At 37.5% G+C, this 22,097-nt stretch overlaps 3 protein-coding genes across 3 annotated transcripts; all 3 read right to left on the bottom strand.

Moving 5' to 3' along the window:
- LOC139567151 (uncharacterized) lies at positions 1-2,475 on the bottom strand. The gene is made up of 3 exons (XM_071388630.1): positions 2,467-2,475; positions 1,809-2,133; positions 1-1,260 (listed from the first exon to the last, which is right to left on the bottom strand). Exons 1-3 carry the CDS (start codon positions 2,473-2,475, stop codon positions 350-352), a joined length of 1,245 nt encoding a protein of 414 aa, XP_071244731.1. The 3' UTR covers positions 1-349.
- A 6,315-nt stretch (positions 2,476-8,790) lies between these two features.
- Positions 8,791-10,884, bottom strand: LOC139567156 (uncharacterized). Its single transcript, XM_071388635.1, has 2 exons — positions 10,624-10,884; positions 8,791-10,075 (listed from the first exon to the last, which is right to left on the bottom strand). The coding sequence occupies exon 2, from the start codon at positions 10,050-10,052 to the stop codon at positions 9,165-9,167; it is 888 nt and encodes a 295-aa protein (XP_071244736.1). The 5' UTR covers positions 10,053-10,075; positions 10,624-10,884; the 3' UTR covers positions 8,791-9,164.
- Positions 10,885-18,752: 7,868 nt separating this feature from the next.
- Positions 18,753-21,420, bottom strand: LOC139567150 (uncharacterized). The gene is made up of 3 exons (XM_071388629.1): positions 21,412-21,420; positions 20,583-21,078; positions 18,753-20,034 (listed from the first exon to the last, which is right to left on the bottom strand). The coding sequence occupies exons 1-3, from the start codon at positions 21,418-21,420 to the stop codon at positions 19,124-19,126; spliced, it is 1,416 nt and encodes a 471-aa protein (XP_071244730.1). The 3' UTR covers positions 18,753-19,123.
- Between the last annotated feature and the right edge of the window lie 677 nt (positions 21,421-22,097).

The raw sequence follows: 22,097 nt of genomic DNA, 5'->3' as shown, positions 1-22,097 counted from the left end.
TGATTAACATAATGATCAGTGTTACACAGGAATCATTTTAATTGTATTACTTTGCTCAGGTTTTTCAAATTAATATCTGACTAACACAATGCTACATAAAACCTTACAACCCCTTGGTATATTCAGAAGAATTAAACCTGCTGCTAAAATATAATTTCTATAATTCTATTGTTAATTGATTGAAAACAACATTAAAGAAAACTTTCTAAATGATCTCTGACAGTGACTTTATGACATAAAAGCTAACATTGTGTCAGAAAAATATTTAAAAATTAAACAGATAAATTGCCATGCAAAAGCTAATATCTGGCACAATTTTGGGCTGATTCTGCCTCTCCAACTCAGGGTTTTATTTGCCATACCAGAGGTAGAGGGGCATACCATTGTTGCCAGTATTCAGATTTTTATCGATGAGGATCAAGCCGGCCTCCTTATAAGGACAAACATCCTTGTTGTTGGATGTAACGGTCAAGGCCTTGATCGGGAGAGATCCAACTTTCTTGAACCAGACCATCACTGGCTGACCGCTTGTTCCATCATTGAGGTTAACATTCACCACGGTGAAACCAGCGTTCTGTAGGATGGAATCCTGTGCATGGTTGATGGATGCATCCATCCCGGTGATCCCGCCGCCCATTTCAGTGGATTGACGGTACCAGAGGAAGATGGGGTTTCCTCCAGAACCTCTGTTGAGATCTTCATCCATCCGGATGTAGCCCTCTTTGAAAAGGTTCATGTGTTGTTGAACTGAGGTGGTGGCAGCAACGTCACAGATGTAGGTCTCACTCTTTCTCTTCAACCAGAGGGTGATGAAATCTCCTGGGTTACCGCGGTTCAGATTGCAAGGTAGCCTTTCCCAGCCGAGCTTGAATTGAGCGGCCTCTTTGTTCTCATCAGTGGTGAGGAAGAGATCTTCAATGGGATTGTCGTACTTAGGGCTTGCACCACTATGGTACCACAGCTGGATGACGTCTCCGTGTGTTCCAGAGTTGAGGTTTGCTGGGAGCTCAGTGAACCCTGCTTTTTTCAGGTCCTCTTTCATTTTATCAGTGAATGAAAACTGGACTCTGGTGATGGGTTCACCACTGCCATTTCTGAACCAGATGTAAACTTTAGTGGTGGATGAATTGCCTTGGTTGAGGTTGACATTTGTCTTTTGATAGCCTTGGCCATGAAGCTCTTTCTCCTTTTCAGGGCTAGTGGAGATTGCAATTTCTGTGATGTATTTAGAAGCCATTTTGTGTCGTTGGAGACAAGTGTCTGTAAAGTGAGAATACAGAGTGACATTGGTCAACACATCATATGAAGCATGAAATGACACACTAAATACACCAAAGACCAGGACATCTGATAAGTATAACATATGAAGGAATCAGCGACCAGCTTTACTAAGTATTTTCTACAGGTGTCCTAAAGGGGAAACAGGGCTTGATAAAATTATGACTTCAAGGATGCACAAAAACACCCTAAACAGATACTAAAACAGACATTTGGTCTCGTCTGAGTCAAATGATTCATTATAAACATATATAAATGAATTGGTTAACTGAAAAAACAACACTAAAAGACATTATCACACATCAGGAGTGGTAACACTGCCCCCTAGAGGACTTCATTAGTCATGAATTTGTTTTCGTCTTACATCAATTCTGATCCACATTGAAGACTCTGATTCTTTGATCATCTGAATCAGGTGTTATGGTGTTAGTGGAACAAGTGAAACCCATGTATCCCACCACCACCCTTTATAGTAACACAGACATACTCATATACACATCAGAACCCTTCATTGGAAGTCATTTCTTTACCTGCGATGTTGAGTTCTTCCTCTGTTCTGGAGTGTCTTCTCTGGGTGAATGTGTCTTCTCTGGGAGAATGTGTCTTCTCTGGGAGAAAGTGTCTTCTCTGGTAGAATGTGTCTTCTCTGGGAGAATGTGTCTTCTCTGGGAGAATGTGTCTTCTCTGGGAGAATGTGTCTTCTCTGGGAGAATGTGTCTTCTCTGGGAGAATGTGTCTTCTCTGGGAGAAAGTGTCTTCTCTGGTAGAATGTGTCTTCTCTGGGAGAAAATGTCTTCTCTGGGAGAAAGTGTCTTCTCTGGGAGAAAGTGTCTTCTCTGGGTGAAAGTGTCTTCTCTGGGAGAAAGTGTCACATCGAAGAGCTGAGTGTCTCTTTTATACATTTTCTCCAGTTAAGTTGGCAAAAAATTCACCTATCAGAGTTCTACAGAATACATATTCCTAGGAACTGTATCTCTCCTCCATTCAGAGTACTACACAATACATATTCCTAGGAACTGTATCTCTCCTCCATTCAGAGTTCTAAACAATACTTATTCCTAGGAACTGTATCTCTCCTCCATTCACCTATCAGAGTTCTACAGAACAGATATTCCTAGGAACCTTCTATTTCCTCCTCCTCAGATTACACCCCTCCTCTAGTCATATCTCAACCTGTCTATCCATTACCCAGTTCATGTCTCCTTTTGACCCTGACCTTAAAGTTGGAATCCATAGAGGTGAAACTGCCACGTCAGTTTGCGATATTAAAACACAGACGTTAATTCAAACAACAAAGAACAAAAATTATTATCGGACATCGTTCCACATGATTACCTGAACAATAGAACAGCAGAGTATGTACTATGATTTAGTATTTGTTATTTATATATACATATTGTTTTAGAGGGTAGATCATATTTAATATTGCAGATAGATAGTGGCTTCTATCAGTGTAATTGTCTGCATCATTTCCAATCCCTCATATATATATTTTTATTATATTTTCTTTATGTATTATTTTGCCCCTGACGGAATCTAAAACAAAAATCTAGAAAATCACATTGTATGATTTTTAAGTAATTAATTTGCATTTTATTGCATGACATAAGTATTTGATACATCAGAAAAGCAGAACTTAAAATTTGGTACAGAAACCTTTGTTTGCAATTACAGAGATCATACGTTTCCTGTAGTTCTTGACCAGGTTTGCACACACTGCAGCAGGGATTTACCAAAATAAGTGATCTAATGACTCTACCTCCTCACAGCAAAATCTGCAGAGCTGGGATGGTTGTATCCCCCATATATATAACATTCTATTGGTTGAGAGAATGTTGTATAATAATTACAAATGAAACACTCTAAGTTTTGAATCAGGGGTCATTTTATGTATCAGTTCATAAATCATGTTCCAAGGAATTGATACAATGGAAATCTCTTCCCAACAATTTTGCAACCTGGTATATTTTCTTTATCACCATTTTCTTTAAACAATTTTGTTTCTTAATCCTTAGCCTAAAAGGTTTGGGGCCCTGCGGAAATCTAATTAACATAATAAAATAATACAATCTGTCTGTTTAGAGATATTGGGTTGGATGTGTCTCAATCCACCACATCAGCCGATGTCGCAATTCCGCATCTTTAGTGAAAAGTGTCAGAGCTGGAGTGTTGTTTGTCAGACCATGAGACATCCTGAAAATCTGTCTTCTCATGAAAATGTCTGTCGCGTCCGAACGGTTCGGTCTACAAACTAATACGACCTACAAACTAATACCACCTACAAACTAATACGATCAACAAACTAATTCGGTCTACAAACTAATACGACCTACAAACTAATACGACCTACAAACTAATTCGACCTACAAACTAATACGACCTACAAACTAATACGATCAACAAACTAATTCGACCTACAAACTAATACGACCTACAAACTAATACGACCTACAAACTAATACGATCAACAAACTAATTCGACCTACAAACTAATACGACCTACAAACTAATATGACCTACAAACTAATACGACCAACAAACTAATACGATCAACAAACTAATACGATCAACAAACTAATACGACCAACAAACTAATATGACCTACAAACTAATACGATCAACAAACTAATACGACCAACAAACTAATACGACCAACAAACTAATATGACCTACAAACTAATACGACCAACAAACTAATACGACCTACAAACTAATACGACCAACAAACTAATACGATCAACAAACTAATACGATCAACAAACTAATACGACCAACAAACTAATATGACCTACAAACTAATACGATCAACAAACTAATACGATCAACAAACTAATACGATCAACAAACTAATACGACCAACAAACTAATACGACCTACAAACTAATACGACCTACAAACTAATACGACCTACAAACTAATTCGACCTACAAACTAATATGACCTACAAACTAATACGACCTACAAACTAATACGACCTACAAACTAATATACCAACAAACTAATATGACCTACAAACTAATATGAACTACAAACTAATATGAACTACAAACTAATATGACCAACAAACTAATATGACCAACAAACTAATATGACCTACAAACTAATATGACCAACAAACTAATGTGAACTAATATGACCAACAAACTAATTCGACCAACAAACTAATACGACCAACAAACTAATATGACCTAAAAACTAATATGACCAACAAACTAATATGACCTACAAACTAATATGACCAACAAACTAATGTGAACTAATATGACCAACAAACTAATTCGACCAACAAACTAATACGACCTAAAAACTAATATGACCTAAAAACTAATATACCAACAAACTAATATGACCTAAAAACTAATATGACCAACAAACTAATATGACCTACAAACTAATATGATCTACAAACTAATATGACCAACAAACTAATATTTCCTACAAACTAATATGACCTACAAACTAATATGACCTACAAACTAATATGACCAACAAACTAATATGACCTACGAACTAATATGACCTACAAACTAATACGACCTACAAACTAATATGACCTACAAACTAATATGACCTACAAACTAATATGACCAACAAACTAATATGACCTACAAACTAATATGACCTACAAACTAATATGACCAACAAACTAATATGACCTACAAACTAATATGACCTACAAACTAATATGACCAACAAACTAATATGACCTACAAACTAATATGACCTACGAACTAATATGACCTACAAACTAATATGACCTACAAACTAATATGACCAACAAACTAATATGACCTACAAACTAATATGACCAACAAACTAATATGACCAACAAACTAATATGACCTACAAACTAATATGACCTACAAACTAATATGACCAACAAACTAATATGACCTACAAACTAATATGACCTACAAACTAATATGACCAACAAACTAATATGACCTACGAACTAATATGACCTACAAACTAATACGACCTACAAACTAATATGACCTACAAACTAATACGACCAACAAACTAATATGACCTACAAACTAATATGACCTACAAACTAATATACCAACAAACTAATACGACCAACAAACTAATACGACCAACAAACTAATATGACCTACAAACTAATATACCAACAAACTAATACGACCAACAAACTAATACGACCTACAAACTAATACGACCTACAAACTAATACGACCAACAAACTAATACGACCAACAAACTAATATGACCAACAAACTAATATACCAACAAACTAATATGACCTACAAACTAATATGACCTAAAAAACTAATATGACCAACAAACTAATATGAACTACAAACTAATATGACCTACAAACTAATATACCAACAAACTAATACGACCAACAAACTAATACGACCTACAAACTAATACGACCTACAAACTAATACGACCAAAAAACTAATATGAACTACAAACTAATATGACCTACAAACTAATATGACCAACAAACTAATATGACCAACAAACTAATATGAACTACAAACTAATGTGACCTACAAACTAATATGACCTACAAACTAATATGACCAACAAACTAATATGACCTACAAACTAATATGACCAACAAACTAATATGAACTACAAACTAATGTGACCTACAAACTAATATGACCTACAAACTAATACAAACTAATGTGACCTACAAACTAATATGACCAACAAACTAATACAAACTAATATGACCTAGAAACTAATGTGACCAACAAACTAATATGAACTACAAACTAATGTGACCTACAAACTAATATGACCTACAAACTAATATGACCTACAAAAAAATATACCAACAAACTAATATGACCTACAAACTAATATGAACTACAAACTAATGTGACCTACAAACTAATACAAACAAATATACCAACAAACTAATATGACCTACAAACTAATACAAACAAATATTCCAACAAACTAATACGACCTACAAACTAATACAAACTAATATACCAACAAACTAATATGACCAACAAACTAATATGAACTACAAACTAATGTGACCTACAAACTAATATGACCAACAAACTAATACGACCAACAAACTATTATACCAACAAACTAGTGTTTTAGCTGTGCAAGTACTACAGTCAATATGTTGATAGAACTTCAGCAGCCTAGTCCCATATTTGCTTTGTTAAAATCCCCAGCTACAATAAATGCAGCCTCTGGATATGTGGTTTCCAGTTTGCATAAAGTCCAGGAAAGTTATTTGATGGCCTCTGGAATCAGTTGAATTGCTTTGGTGAGAGCGAACCAAGGATCTGCTTCCGTGTCGTATTCCTGGTCGTAATGCTGGTAGTTCTGGTGAGTTACCGCCGCTCTGATATCCAATAGTTTTTCCCGGCTGTATGTAATGACACAAAACATTTCCTGAGCTAATAATGTAAAATAGAATACATCAACAACAAAAAAATACTGCAAAGTTTCCTAAGAGCTAGTCGCGAGGCCACCATCTCCGTCGGCGCCATCTCTACTGATTGTGCCTCCATACTTCTGTAAGTTTGTATGACGTTCAGACGAGGCCCTTGACACTTGTGGGGGTCATAGAGCGAAACTAGAATACCCTCTTTCCACAGTGGGGACACATTAGTTTGTAAACCAGACGGTTTGGACGCCACAAACAGAAGTTGGCACAAATCCTCTGAAACTGGTAGGGGTTGTAAAGACAAACAGAGACCACCATCGTATTTGTCAGAGTCTCCTCTTTCCACAGAGTTGTCATAAGTTTGTAGGCCGTTCGGACGCTACAGAAGTTTTCGTCAGAAGACCGATTTCTGGGATATTTCCTGGTCTGACAAACACTGCTTTAGCTCTGCTACCTTTCATTGCAGATGAAAACCGTCAGATACTCTGCCCTCTGTGGAATATAGCCTAGCCAGGCGGCAGGGAAACTCGAGGAACTCCGTTCAAGAGAGAATACTGTTACGGGGCTCCCGTGTGGCGCAGTGGTCTAAGGCACTGCATCGCAGTGCTAGCTGTGCCACTGGAGATTCTGGTTAAATACATGTGTTATTAGGGATAACTTGAAACAGTGTTGATACGGCATGTTAATTGCTGTGCAGGTTATGGAGTTTGTTTATTGTCACTGATCTAACTGCTGTGCCGCCCCCTGCAAGTTATGGAGTTCGTCATGAAGTGTGACATTGACATCCGTAAGGACCTGTACACCAACAATGTCCTATCTGGTGGTACCACCATGTCCCCTGGTATCGGTAACCACATACGGAGGACCTGTACGCCAACAATGTCCTGTCTGGTGGTACCACCATGTTCCCTGGTATCGGTGACCACAGGCAGAAAGAGATCGCAGCACCATGAAGATCAAGGTAAATGGCTGAGAACAGGCCTACAACACACACGTTACTGTCATCATAATACTTTAAATCACCTGTAGGATTATAGCCACTGTGTGGTCACCGATACCAGGAAACATGGTGTTTTAGCTCATAGATTCATTCATTCATTGGCAAGGACATTCTGGAATTGGAGCCTTGACCACTGGCGATTTTTCTCTTGGATCCTTGGAGCGCTTTCTTATAACAAAAATACAACATTCACAACAGCTGCATGAAAAAAGCCAACTGTAAAGGGACGTTGACCAAAACGTATTTCCAGACATATGTAACCCCATACGTTAAAGTTAAAGGGTTTACCTCTCATCTCCAGCAGTGAGTCTTCAGGCCAAATCAAACCAAACGTGAATGAGCGTGTACAAACTGGAATTACAATGCACGGTAGTGAATGACAGACAACAGACTGGCCGCGAGCGTCACAGCAGTCAACAGCTTTAAATTAGAAAGCAATTCTATATTTCTGGAGTCTACGCAAAGCAATGCTGGTAAAAGGAGCGGATAAATTGCCGGAAAATAGACTGTTTGTGCTTTGTTAGGTTTGGAATTGTGACATGTATAGTTAAAAAGTGTCTATTTAGAGTTGCTAAGTTGAACTGTCAGTGACAATAATACATATTTGAAAACAATGACATTATTTCTATCTTTGTTGATTTCGGGCTCAGGCATAAAGCCTAGACAGGCGGCTGGGAAACTCAAGGATCTCCGATCAAGAGAGAATACTGTTACGGGGCTCCCGAGTGGTGCCGTGGTCTAAGGCACTGCATCGCAGTGATAGCTGTAACTACTTGATGATCAAGTCAAAGGAAACATATCCTACAATCTGCAAGGCACCCAGACGTTGTCAAATGTGAGTTATCAGTGAAACAAAGCTTTAGGAATGTTATTTATCAGATTCTTACATTATCCACCTTAATGTGCATCTGTGAGCTTTGTCCTCTCCCATTCCTGGTCATTATAATAGACATGGTAATGTACAGTAGGTGTTATCAGATTCTTACATTATCCACCTTAATGTGCATCTGTGAGCTTTGTACTCTCCCATTCCTGGTCATTATAATATAAATGATAATGTACAGTAGGTGTTATCAGGCCTTTGTGATAAGGTCAAGCATTCAATGAATTAAAAGGTACAATGTTCTCATTTGATATGCTTTCTTTATTGATTAACATAATGATCAGTGTTACACAGGAATCATTTTAATTGTATTACTTTGCTCAGGTTTTTCAAAATAATATCTGACTAACACAATGCTACATAAAACCTTACAACCCCTTGGTATATTCAGAAGAATTAAACCTGCTGCTAAAATATAATTTCTATAATTCTATTGTTAATTGATTGAAAACAACATTAAAGAAAACTTTCTAAATGATCTCTGACAGTGACTTTATGACATAAAAGCTAACATTGTGTCAGAAAAATATTTAAAAATTAAACAGATAAATTGCCATGCAAAAGCTAATATCTGGCACAATTTTGGGCTGATTCTGCCTCTCCAACTCAGGGTTTTATTTGCCATACCAGAGGTAGAGGGGCATACCATTGTTGCCAGTATTCAGATTTTTATCGATGAGGATCAAGCCGGCCTCCTTATAAGGACAACCATCCTTGTTGTTGGATGTAACGGTCAAGGCCTTGATCGGGAGAGATCCAACTTTCTTGAACCAGACCATCACTGGCTGACCGCTTGTTCCATCATTGAGGTTAACATTCACCACGGTGAAACCAGCGTTCTGTAGGATGGAATCCTGTGCATGGTTGATGGATGCATCCATCCCGGTGATCCCGCCGCCCATTTCAGTGGATTGACGGTACCAGAGGAAGATGGGGTTTCCTCCAGAACCTCTATTGAGATCTTCATCCATCCGGATGTAGCCCTCTTTGAAAAGGTTCATGTGTTGTTGAACTGAGGTGGTGGCAGCAACGTCACAGATGTAGGTCTCACTCTTTCTCTTCAACCAGAGGGTGATGAAATCTCCTGGGTTACCGCGGTTCAGATTGCAAGGTAGCCTTTCCCAGCCGAGCTTGAATTGAGCGGCCTCTTTGTTCTCATCAGTGGTGAGGAAGAGATCTTCAATGGGAATGTCGTACTTAGGGCTTGCACCACTATGGTACCACAGCTGGATGACGTCTCCGTGTGTTCCAGAGTTGAGGTTTGCTGGGAGCTCAGTGAACCCTGCTTTTTTCAGGTCCTCTTTCATTTTATCAGTGAATGAAAACTGGACTCTGGTGATGGGTTCACCACTGCCATTTCTGAACCAGATGTAAACTTTAGTGGTGGATGAATTGCCTTGGTTGAGGTTGACATTTGTCTTTTGATAGCCTTGGCCATGAAGCTCTTTCTCCTTTTCAGGGCTAGTGGAGATTGCAATTTCTGTGATGTATTTAGAAGCCATTTTGTGTCGTTGGAGACAAGTGTCTGTAAAGTGAGAATACAGAGTGACATTGGTCAACACATCATATGAAGCATGAAATGACACACTAAATACACCAAAGACCAGGACATCTGATAAGTATAACATATGAAGGAATCAGCGACCAGCTTTACTAAGTATTTTCTACAGGTGTCCTAAAGGGGAAACAGGGCTTGATAAAATTATGACTTCAAGGATGCACAAAAACACCCTAAACAGATACTAAAACAGACATTTGGTCTCGTCTGAGTCAAATGATTCATTATAAACATATATAAATGAATTGGTTAACTGAAAAAACAACACTAAAAGACATTATCACACATCAGGAGTGGTAACACTGCCCCCTAGAGGACTTCATTAGTCATGAATTTGTTTTCGTCTTACATCAATTCTGATCCACATTGAAGACTCTGATTCTTTGATCATCTGAATCAGGTGTTATGGTGTTAGTGGAACAAGTGAAACCCATGTATCCCACCACCACCCTTTATAGTAACACAGACATACTCATATACACATCAGAACCCTTCATTGGAAGTCATTTCTTTACCTGCGATGTTGAGTTCTTCCTCTGTTCTGGAGTGTCTTCTCTGGGTGAATGTGTCTTCTCTGGGAGAATGTGTCTTCTCTGGGAGAATGTGTCTTCTCTGGGAGAATGTGTCTTCTCTGGGAGAATGTGTCTTCTCTGGGAGAAAGTGTCTTCTCTGGGTGAATGTGTCTTCTCTGGGAGAATGTGTCTTCTCTGGGAGAATGTGTCTTCTCTGGGAGAATGTGTCTTCTCTGGGAGAAAGTGTCTTCTCTGGGAGAAAGTGTCTTCTCTGGGAGAATGTGTCTTCTCTGGGAGAAAGTGTCTTCTCTGGGAGAAAGTGTCTTCTCTGGTAGAATGTGTCTTCTCTGGGAGAAAATGTCTTCTCTGGGAGAATGTGTCTTCTCTGGGAGAAAGTGTCTTCTCTGGTAGAATGTGTCTTCTCTGGGAGAAAATGTCTTCTCTGGGAGAAAGTGTCTTCTCTGGGAGAAAGTGTCTTCTCTGGGTGAAAGTGTCTTCTCTGGGAGAAAGTGTCACATCGAAGAGCTGAGTGTCTCTTTTATACATTTTCTCCAGTTAAGTTGGCAAAAAATTCACCTATCAGAGTTCTACAGAATACATATTCCTAGGAACTGTATCTCTCCTCCATTCAGAGTACTACACAATACATATTCCTAGGAACTGTATCTCTCCTCCATTCAGAGTTCTAAACAATACTTATTCCTAGGAACTGTATCTCTCCTCCATTCACCTATCAGAGTTCTACAGAACAGATATTCCTAGGAACCTTCTATTTCCTCCTCCTCAGATTACACCCCTCCTCTAGTCATATCTCAACCTGTCTATCCATTACCCAGTTCATGTCTCCTTTTGACCCTGACCTTAAAGTTGGAATCCATAGAGGTGAAACTGCCACGTCAGTTTGCGATATTAAAACACAGACGTTAATTCAAACAACAAAGAACAAAAATTATGATCGGACATCGTTCCACATGATTACCTGAACAATAGAACAGCAGAGTATGTACTATGATTTAGCATTTGTTATTTATATATACATATTGTTTTAGAGGGTAGATCATATTTAATATTGCAGATAGATAGTGGCTTCTATCAGTGTAATTGTCTGCATCATTTCCAATCCCTCATATATATATTTTTATTATATTTTCTTTATGTATTATTTTGCCCCTGACGGAATCTAAAACAAAAATCCAGAAAATCACATTGTATGATTTTTAAGTAATTAATTTGCATTTTATTGCATGACATAAGTATTTGATACATCAGAAAAGCAGAACTTAAAATTTGGTACAGAAACCTTTGTTTGCAATTACAGAGATCATACGTTTCCTGTAGTTCTTGACCAGGTTTGCACACACTGCAGCAGGGATTTACCAAAATAAGTGATCTAATGACTCTACCTCCTCACAGCAAAATCTGCAGAGCTGGGATGGTTGTATCCCCCATATATATAACATTCTATTGGTTGAGAGAATGTTGTATAATAATTACAAATGAAACACTCTAAGTTTTGAATCAGGGGTCATTTTATGTATCAGTTCATAAATCATGTTCCAAGGAATTGATACAATGGAAATCTCTTCCCAACAATTTTGCAACCTGGTATATTTTCTTTATCACCATTTTCTTTAAACAATTTTGTTTCTTAATCCTTAGCCTAAAAGGTTTGGGGCCCTGCGGAAATGTAATTAACATAATAAAATAATACAATCTGTCTGTTTAGAGATATTGGGTTGGATGTGTCTCAATCCACCACATCAGCCGATGTCGCAATTCCGCATCTTTAGTGAAAAGTGTCAGAGCTGGAGTGTTGTTTGTCAGACCATGAGACATCCTGAAAATCTGTCTTCTCATGAAAATGTCTGTCGCGTCCGAACGGTTCGGTCTACAAACTAATACGACCTACAAACTAATACCACCTACTAACTAATACGACCTACAAACTAATACGATCAACAAACTAATTCGGTCTACAAACTAATACGACCTACAAACTAATACGACCTACAAACTAATTCGACCTACAAACTAATACGACCTACAAACTAATACGATCAACAAACTAATTCGACCTACAAACTAATACGACCTACAAACTAATATGACCTACAAACTAATACGACCAACAAACTAATACGATCAACAAACTAATACGATCAACAAACTAATACGACCAACAAACTAATATGACCTACAAACTAATACGATCAACAAACTAATACGACCAACAAACTAATACGACCAACAAACTAATATGACCAACAAACTAATATGACCTACAAACTAATACGATCAACAAACTAATACGATCAACAAACTAATACGACCAACAAACTAATATGACCTACAAACTAATACGACCAACAAACTAATACGATCAACAAACTAATACGATCAACAAACTAATACGACCAACAAACTAATATGACCTACAAACTAATACGATCAACAAACTAATACGATCAACAAACTAATACGATCAACAAACTAATACGACCAACAAACTAATACGACCTACAAACTAATACGACCTACAAACTAATTCGACCTACAAACTAATATGACCTACAAACTAATATACCAACAAACTAATATGACCTACAAACTAATATGAACTACAAACTAATATGAACTACAAACTAATATGACCAACAAACTAATATGACCAACAAACTAATATGACCTACAAACTAATATGACCAACAAACTAATGTGAACTAATATGACCAACAAACTAATTCGACCAACAAACTAATACGACCAACAAACTAATATGACCTAAAAACTAATATGACCAACAAACTAATATGACCTACAAACTAATATGATCTACAAACTAATATGACCAACAAACTAATACTTCCTACAAACTAATATGACCTACAAACTAATATGACCTACAAACTAATATGACCTACAAACTAATATGACCAACAAACTAATATGACCTACGAACTAATATGACCTACAAACTAATACGACCTACAAACTAATATGACCTACAAACTAATACGACCAACAAACTAATATGACCTACAAACTAATATGACCTACAAACTAATATACCAACAAACTAATACGACCAACAAACTAATACGACCAACAAACTAATATGAACTACAAACTAATATGACCAACAAACTAATATGACCAACAAACTAATATGACCTACAAACTAATATGACCAACAAACTAATGTGAACTAATATGACCAACAAACTAATTCGACCAACAAAACTAATACGACCAACAAACTAATATGACCTAAAAACTAATATGACCAACAAACTAATATGACCTACAAACTAATATGATCTACAAACTAATATGACCAACAAACTAATACTTCCTACAAACTAATATGACCTACAAACTAATATGACCTACAAACTAATATGACCTACAAACTAATATGACCAACAAACTAATATGACCTACGAACTAATATGACCTACAAACTAATACGACCTACAAACTAATACGACCAACAAACTAATACGACCTACAAACTAATACGACCTACAAACTAATACGACCAACAAACTAATACGACCAACAAACTAATATGACCAACAAACTAATATACCAACAAACGAATATGACCTACAAACTAATATGACCTACAAACTAATATGACCTACAAACTAATATGACCAACAAACTAATATGAACTACAAACTAATATGAACTACAAACTAATATGACCTACAAACTAATATGACCTACAAACTAATACGACCAACAAACTAATACGACCTACAAACTAATACGACCTACAAACTAATACGACCTACAAACTAATACGACCAAAAAACTAATATGACCTACAAACTAATATGACCTACAAACTAATATGAACTACAAACTAATGTGACCTACAAACTAATATGAACTACAAACTAATATGACCTACAAACTAATATGACCAACAAACTAATATGAACTACAAACTAATGTGACCTACAAACTAATACAAACAAATATACCAACAAACTAATATGACCTGCAAACTAATACAAACAAATATACCAACAAACTAATACGACCTACAAACTAATACAAACTAATATACCAACAAACTAATACAAACTAATATGAACTACAAACTAATATGAACTACAAACTAATATGACCAACAAACTAATATGACCTACAAACTAATGTGACCTACAAACTAATATGACCTACAAACTAATATGACCAACAAACTAATACAAACTAATATGACCTACAAACTAATATGACCAACAAACTAATATGACCTACAAACTAATATGACCAACAAACTAATATGACCAACAAACTAATATGACCTACAAACTAATATGACCAACAAACTAATATGACCTACAAACTAATATGACCTACAAACTAATATGACCAACAAACTAATATGACCTACAAACTAATACAAACTAATATGAACTACAAACTAATATGACCAACAAACTAATATGACCTACAAACTAATATGACCTACAAACTAATATGACCAACAAACTAATATGAACTACAAACTAATGTGACCTACAAACTAGTATGACCTACAAACTAATATGACCAACAAACTAATATGACCTACAAACTAATATGACCTACAAACTAATATGACCTACAAAAAAATATACCAACAAACTAATATGACCTACAAACTAATATGACCAACAAACTAATACAAACTAATATGACCTACAAACTAATATGACCAACAAACTAATATGACCTACAAACTAATATGACCAACAAACTAATATGACCAACAAACTAATATGACCTACAAACTAATATGACCAACAAACTAATATGACCTACAAACTAATATGACCTACAAACTAATATGACCAACAAACTAATATGACCTACAAACTAATACAAACTAATATGAACTACAAACTAATATGACCAACAAACTAATATGACCTACAAACTAATATGACCTACAAACTAATATGACCAACAAACTAATATGAACTACAAACTAATGTGACCTACAAACTAATATGACCTACAAACTAATACAAACTAATATGACCTACAAACTAATATGACCAACAAACTAATATGAACTACAAACTAATATGACCTACAAACTAATATGACCAACAAACTAATATGACCAACAAACTAATATGAACTACAAACTAATGTGACCTACAAACTAATATGACCTACAAACTAATATGACCAACAAACTAATATGACCTACAAACTAATATGACCAACAAACTAATATGAACTACAAACTAATGTGACCTACAAACTAATATGACCTACAAACTAATATAAACTAATGTGACCTACAAACTAATATGACCAACAAACTAATACAAACTAATATGACCTAGAAACTAATGTGACCAACAAACTAATATGAACTACAAACTAATGTGACCTACAAACTAATATGACCTACAAACTAATATGACCTACAAAAAAATATACCAACAAACTAATATGAACTACAAACTAATGTGACCTACAAACTAATACAAACAAATATTCCAACAAACTAATATGACCTACAAACTAATACAAACAAATATACCAACAAACTAATACGACCTACAAACTAATACAAACTAATATACCAACAAACTAATATGACCAACAAACTAATATGAACTACAAACTAATGTGACCTACAAACTAATATGACCAACAAACTAATACGACCAACAAACTATTATACCAACAAACTAGTGTTTTAGCTGTGCAAGTACTACAGTCAATATGTTGATAGAACTTCAGCAGCCTAGTCCCATATTTGCTTTGTTAAAATCCCCAGCTACAATAAATGCAGCCTCTGGATATGTGGTTTCCAGTTTGCATAAAGTCCAGGAAAGTTATTTGATGGCCTCTGGAATCAGTTGAATTGCTTTGGTGAGAGCGAACCAAGGATCTGCTTCCGTGTCGTATTCCTGGTCGTAATGCTGGTAGTTCTGGTGAGTTACCGCCGCTCTGATATCCAATAGTTTTTCCCGGCTGTATGTAATGACACAAAACATTGCCTGAGCTAATAATGTAAAATAGAATACATCAACAACAAAAAAATACTGCAAAGTTTCCTAAGAGCTAGTCGCGAGGCCACCATCTCCGTCGGCGCCATCTCTACTGATTGTGCCTCCATACTTCTGTAAGTTTGTATGACGTTCAGACGAGGCCCTTGACACTTGTGGGGGTCATAGAGCAAAACTAGAATACCCTCTTTCCACAGTGGGGACACATTAGTTTGTAAACCAGACGGTTTGGACGCCACAAACAGAAGTTGGCACAAATCCTCTGAAACTGGTAGGGGTTGTAAAGACAAACAGAGACCACCATCGTATTTGTCAGAGTCTCCTCTTTCCACAGAGTTGTCATAAGTTTGTAGGCCGTTCGGACGCTACAGAAGTTTTCGTCAGAAGACCGATTTCTGGGATATTTCCTGGTCTGACAAACACTGCTTTAGCTCTGCTACCTTTCATTGCAGATGAAAACCGTCAGATACTCTGCCCTCTGTGGAATATAGCCTAGCCAGGCGGCAGGGAAACTCGAGGAACTCCGTTCAAGAGAGAATACTGTTACGGGGCTCCCGTGTGGCGCAGTGGTCTAAGGCACTGCATCGCAGTGCTAGCTGTGCCACTGGAGATTCTGGTTAAATACATGTGTTATTAGGGAGAACTTGAAACAGTGTTGATACGGCATGTTAATTGCTGTGCAGGTTATGGAGTTTGTTTATTGTCACTGATCTAACTGCTGTGCCGCCCCCTGCAAGTTATGGAGTTCGTCATGAAGTGTGACATTGACATCCGTAAGGACCTGTACACCAACAATGTCCTATCTGGTGGTACCACCATGTCCCCTGGTATCGGTAACCACATACGGAGGACCTGTACGCCAACAATGTCCTGTCTGGTGGTACCACCATGTTCCCTGGTATCGGTGACCACAGGCAGAAAGAGATCGCAGCACCATGAAGATCAAGGTAAATGGCTGAGAACAGGCCTACAACACACACGTTACTGTCATCATAATACTTTAAATCACCTGTAGGATTATAGCCACTGTGTGGTCACCGATACCAGGAAACATGGTGTTTTAGCTCATAGATTCATTCATTCATTGGCAAGGACATTCTGGAATTGGAGCCTTGACCACTGGCGATTTTTCTCTTGGATCCTTGGAGCGCTTTCTTATAACAAAAATACAACATTCACAACAGCTGCATGAAAAAAGCCAACTGTAAAGGGACGTTGACCAAAACGTATTTCCAGACATATGTAACCCCATACGTTAAAGTTAAAGGGTTTACCTCTCATCTCCAGCAGTGAGTCTTCAGGCCAAATCAAACCAAACGTGAATGAGCGTGTACAAACTGGAATTACAATGCACGGTAGTGAATGACAGACAACAGACTGTCCGCGAGCGTCACAGCAGTCAACAGCTTTAAATTAGAAAGCAATTCTATATTTCTGGAGTCTACGCAAAGCAATGCTGGTAAAAGGAGCGGATAAATTGCCGGAAAATAGACTGTTTGTGCTTTGTTAGGTTTGGAATTGTGACATGTATAGTTAAAAAGTGTCTATTTAGAGTTGCTAAGTTGAACTGTCAGTGACAATAATACATATTTGAAAACAATGACATTATTTCTATCTTTGTTGATTTCGGGCTCAGGCATAAAGCCTAGACAGGCGGCTGGGAAACTCAAGGATCTCCGATCAAGAGAGAATACTGTTACGGGGCTCCCGAGTGGTGCCGTGGTCTAAGGCACTGCATCGCAGTGATAGCTGTAACTACTTGATGATCAAGTCAAAGGAAACATATCCTACAATCTGCAAGGCACCCAGACGTTGTCAAATGTGAGTTATCAGTGAAACAAAGCTTTAGGAATGTTATTTATCAGATTCTTACATTATCCACCTTAATGTGCATCTGTGAGCTTTGTCCTCTCCCATTCCTGGTCATTATAATAGACATGGTAATGTACAGTAGGTGTTATCAGATTCTTACATTATCCACCTTAATGTGCATCTGTGAGCTTTGTACTCTCCCATTCCTGGTCATTATAATATAAATGATAATGTACAGTAGGTGTTATCAGGCCTTTGTGATAAGGTCAAGCATTCAATGAATTAAAAGGTACAATGTTCTCATTTGATATGCTTTCTTTATTGATTAACATAATGATCAGTGTTACACAGGAATCATTTTAATTGTATTACTTTGCTCAGGTTTTTCAAAATAATATCTGACTAACACAATGCTACATAAAACCTTACAACCCCTTGGTATATTCAGAAGAATTAAACCTGCTGCTAAAATATAATTTCTATAATTCTATTGTTAATTGATTGAAAACAACATTAAAGAAAACTTTCTAAATGATCTCTGACAGTGACTTTATGACATAAAAGCTAACATTGTGTCAGAAAAATATTTAAAAATTAAACAGATAAATTGCCATGCAAAAGCTAATATCTGGCACAATTTTGGGCTGATTCTGCCTCTCCAACTCAGGGTTTTATTTGCCATACCAGAGGTAGAGGGGCATACCATTGTTGCCAGTATTCAGATTTTTATCGATGAGGATCAAGCCGGCCTCCTTATAAGGACAACCATCCTTGTTGTTGGATGTAACGGTCAAGGCCTTGATCGGGAGAGATCCAACTTTCTTGAACCAGACCATCACTGGCTGACCGCTTGTTCCATCATTGAGGTTAACATTCACCACGGTGAAACCAGCGTTCTGTAGGATGGAATCCTGTGCATGGTTGATGGATGCATCCATCCCGGTGATCCCGCCGCCCATTTCAGTGGATTGACGGTACCAGAGGAAGATGGGGTTTCCTCCAGAACCTCTATTGAGATCTTCATCCATCCGGATGTAGCCCTCTTTGAAAAGGTTCATGTGTTGTTGAACTGAGGTGGTGGCAGCAACGTCACAGATGTAGGTCTCACTCTTTCTCTTCAACCAGAGGGTGATGAAATCTCCTGGGTTACCGCGGTTCAGATTGCAAGGTAGCCTTTCCCAGCCGAGCTTGAATTGAGCGGCCTCTTTGTTCTCATCAGTGGTGAGGAAGAGATCTTCAATGGGAATGTCGTACTTAGGGCTTGCACCACTATGGTACCACAGCTGGATGACGTCTCCGTGTGTTCCAGAGTTGAGGTTTGCTGGGAGCTCAGTGAACCCTGCTTTTTTCAGGTCCTCTTTCATTTTATCAGTGAATGAAAACTGGACTCTGGTGATGGGTTCACCACTGCCATTTCTGAACCAGATGTAAACTTTAGTGGTGGATGAATTGCCTTGGTTGAGGTTGACATTTGTCTTTTGATAGCCTTGGCCATGAAGCTCTTTCTCCTTTTCAGGGCTAGTGGAGATTGCAATTTCTGTGATGTATTTAGAAGCCATTTTGTGTCGTTGGAGACAAGTGTCTGTAAAGTGAGAATACAGAGTGACATTGGTCAACACATCATATGAAGCATGAAATGACACACTAAATACACCAAAGACCAGGACATCTGATAAGTATAACATATGAAGGAATCAGCGACCAGCTTTACTAAGTATTTTCTACAGGTGTCCTAAAGGGGAAACAGGGCTTGATAAAATTATGACTTCAAGGATGCACAAAAACACCCTAAACAGATACTAAAACAGACATTTGGTCTCGTCTGAGTCAAATGATTCATTATAAACATATATAAATGAATTGGTTAACTGAAAAAACAACACTAAAAGACATTATCACACATCAGGAGTGGTAACACTGCCCCCTAGAGGACTTCATTAGTCATGAATTTGTTTTCGTCTTACATCAATTCTGATCCACATTGAAGACTCTGATTCTTTGATCATCTGAATCAGGTGTTATGGTGTTAGTGGAACAAGTGAAACCCATGTATCCCACCACCACCCTTTATAGTAACACAGACATACTCATATACACATCAGAACCCTTCATTGGAAGTCATTTCTTTACCTGCGATGTTGAGTTCTTCCTCTGTTCTGGAGTGTCTTCTCTGGGTGAACGTGTCTTCTCTGGGAGAATGTGTCTTCTCTGGGAGAATGTGTCTTCTCTGGGAGAATGTGTCTTCTCTGGGAGAATGTGTCTTCTCTGGGAGAAAGTGTCTTCTCTGGGAGAATGTGTCTTCTCTGGGAGAATGTGTCTTCTCTGGGAGAATGTGTCTTCTCTGGGAGAATGTGTCTTCTCTGGGAGAATGTGTCTTCTCTGGGAGAATGTGTCTTCTCTGGGAGAACGTGTCTTCTCTGGGAGAAAGTGTCTTCTCTGGGAGAAAGTGTCTTCTCTGGGAGAATGTGTCTTCTCTGGGAGAATGTGTCTTCTCTGGGAGAATGTGTCTTCTCTGGGAGAACGTGTCTTCTCTGGGAGAAAATGTCTTCTCTGGGAGAAAGTGTCTTCTCTGGGAGAATGTGTCTTCTCTGGGAGAAAGTGTCTTCTCTGGGTGAAAGTGTCTTCTCTGGGAGAAAGTGTCACATCGAAGAGCTGAGTGTCTCTTTTATACATTTTCTCCAGTTAAGTTGGCAAAAAATTCACCTATCAGAGTTCTACAGAATACATATTCCTAGGAACTGTATCTCTCCTCCATTCAGAGTACTACACAATACATATTCCTAGGAACTGTATCTCTCCTCCATTCAGAGTTCTAAACAATACTTATTCCTAGGAACTGTATCTCTCCTCCATTCACCTATCAGAGTTCTACAGAACAGATATTCCTAGGAACCTTCTATTTCCTCCTCCTCAGATTACACCCCTCCTCTAGTCATATCTCAACCTGTCTATCCATTACCCAGTTCATGTCTCCTTTTGACCCTGACCTTAAAGTTGGAATCCATAGAGGTGAAACTGCCACGTCAGTTTGCGATATTAAAACACAGACGTTAATTCAAACAACAAAGAACAAAAATTATTATCGGACATCGTTCCACATGATTACCTGAACAATAGAACAGCAGAGTATGTACTATGATTTAGTATTTGTTATTTATATATACATATTGTTTTAGAGGGTAGATCATATTTAATATTGCAGATAGATAGTGGCTTCTATCAGTGTAATTGTCTGCATCATTTCCAATCCCTCATATATATATTTTTATTATATTTTCTTTATGTATTATTTTGCCCCTGACGGAATCTAAAACAAAAATCTAGAAAATCACATTGTATGATTTTTAAGTAATTAATTTGCATTTTATTGCATGACATAAGTATTTGATACATCAGAAAAGCAGAACTTAAAATTTGGTACAGAAACCTTTGTTTGCAATTACAGAGATCATACGTTTCCTGTAGTTCTTGACCAGGTTTGCACACACTGCAGCAGGGATTTACCAAAATAAGTGATCTAATGACTCTACCTCCTCACAGCAAAATCTGCAGAGCTGGGATGGTTGTATCCCCCATATATATAACATTCTATTGGTTGAGAGAATGTTGTATAATAATTACAAATGAAACACTCTAAGTTTTGAA

This window comes from Salvelinus alpinus, unplaced genomic scaffold (assembly GCF_045679555.1).
Source record: "Salvelinus alpinus unplaced genomic scaffold, SLU_Salpinus.1 scaffold_56, whole genome shotgun sequence".
NCBI lineage: Eukaryota > Metazoa > Chordata > Actinopteri > Salmoniformes > Salmonidae > Salvelinus > Salvelinus alpinus.
Note: the sequence above shows the minus strand (reverse complement) of the source record. Positions and strands in the feature narration are given on the sequence as shown.

Excerpts from the sequence above, each read along its gene's own strand:
- LOC139567151 (XM_071388630.1), bottom strand. Across the intron at positions 1,261-1,808 it reads GGAAGAACTCAACATCGCAG|ACACTTGTCTCCAACGACAC; the intron begins GTAAAGAAATGA and ends CTCACTTTACAG.
- LOC139567156 (XM_071388635.1), bottom strand. The coding sequence starts at position 10,052 with ATGGCTTCTAAATACATCACAGAAATTGCAATCTCCACTAGCCCTGAA.
- LOC139567150 (XM_071388629.1), bottom strand. Across the intron at positions 20,035-20,582 it reads GGAAGAACTCAACATCGCAG|ACACTTGTCTCCAACGACAC; the intron begins GTAAAGAAATGA and ends CTCACTTTACAG.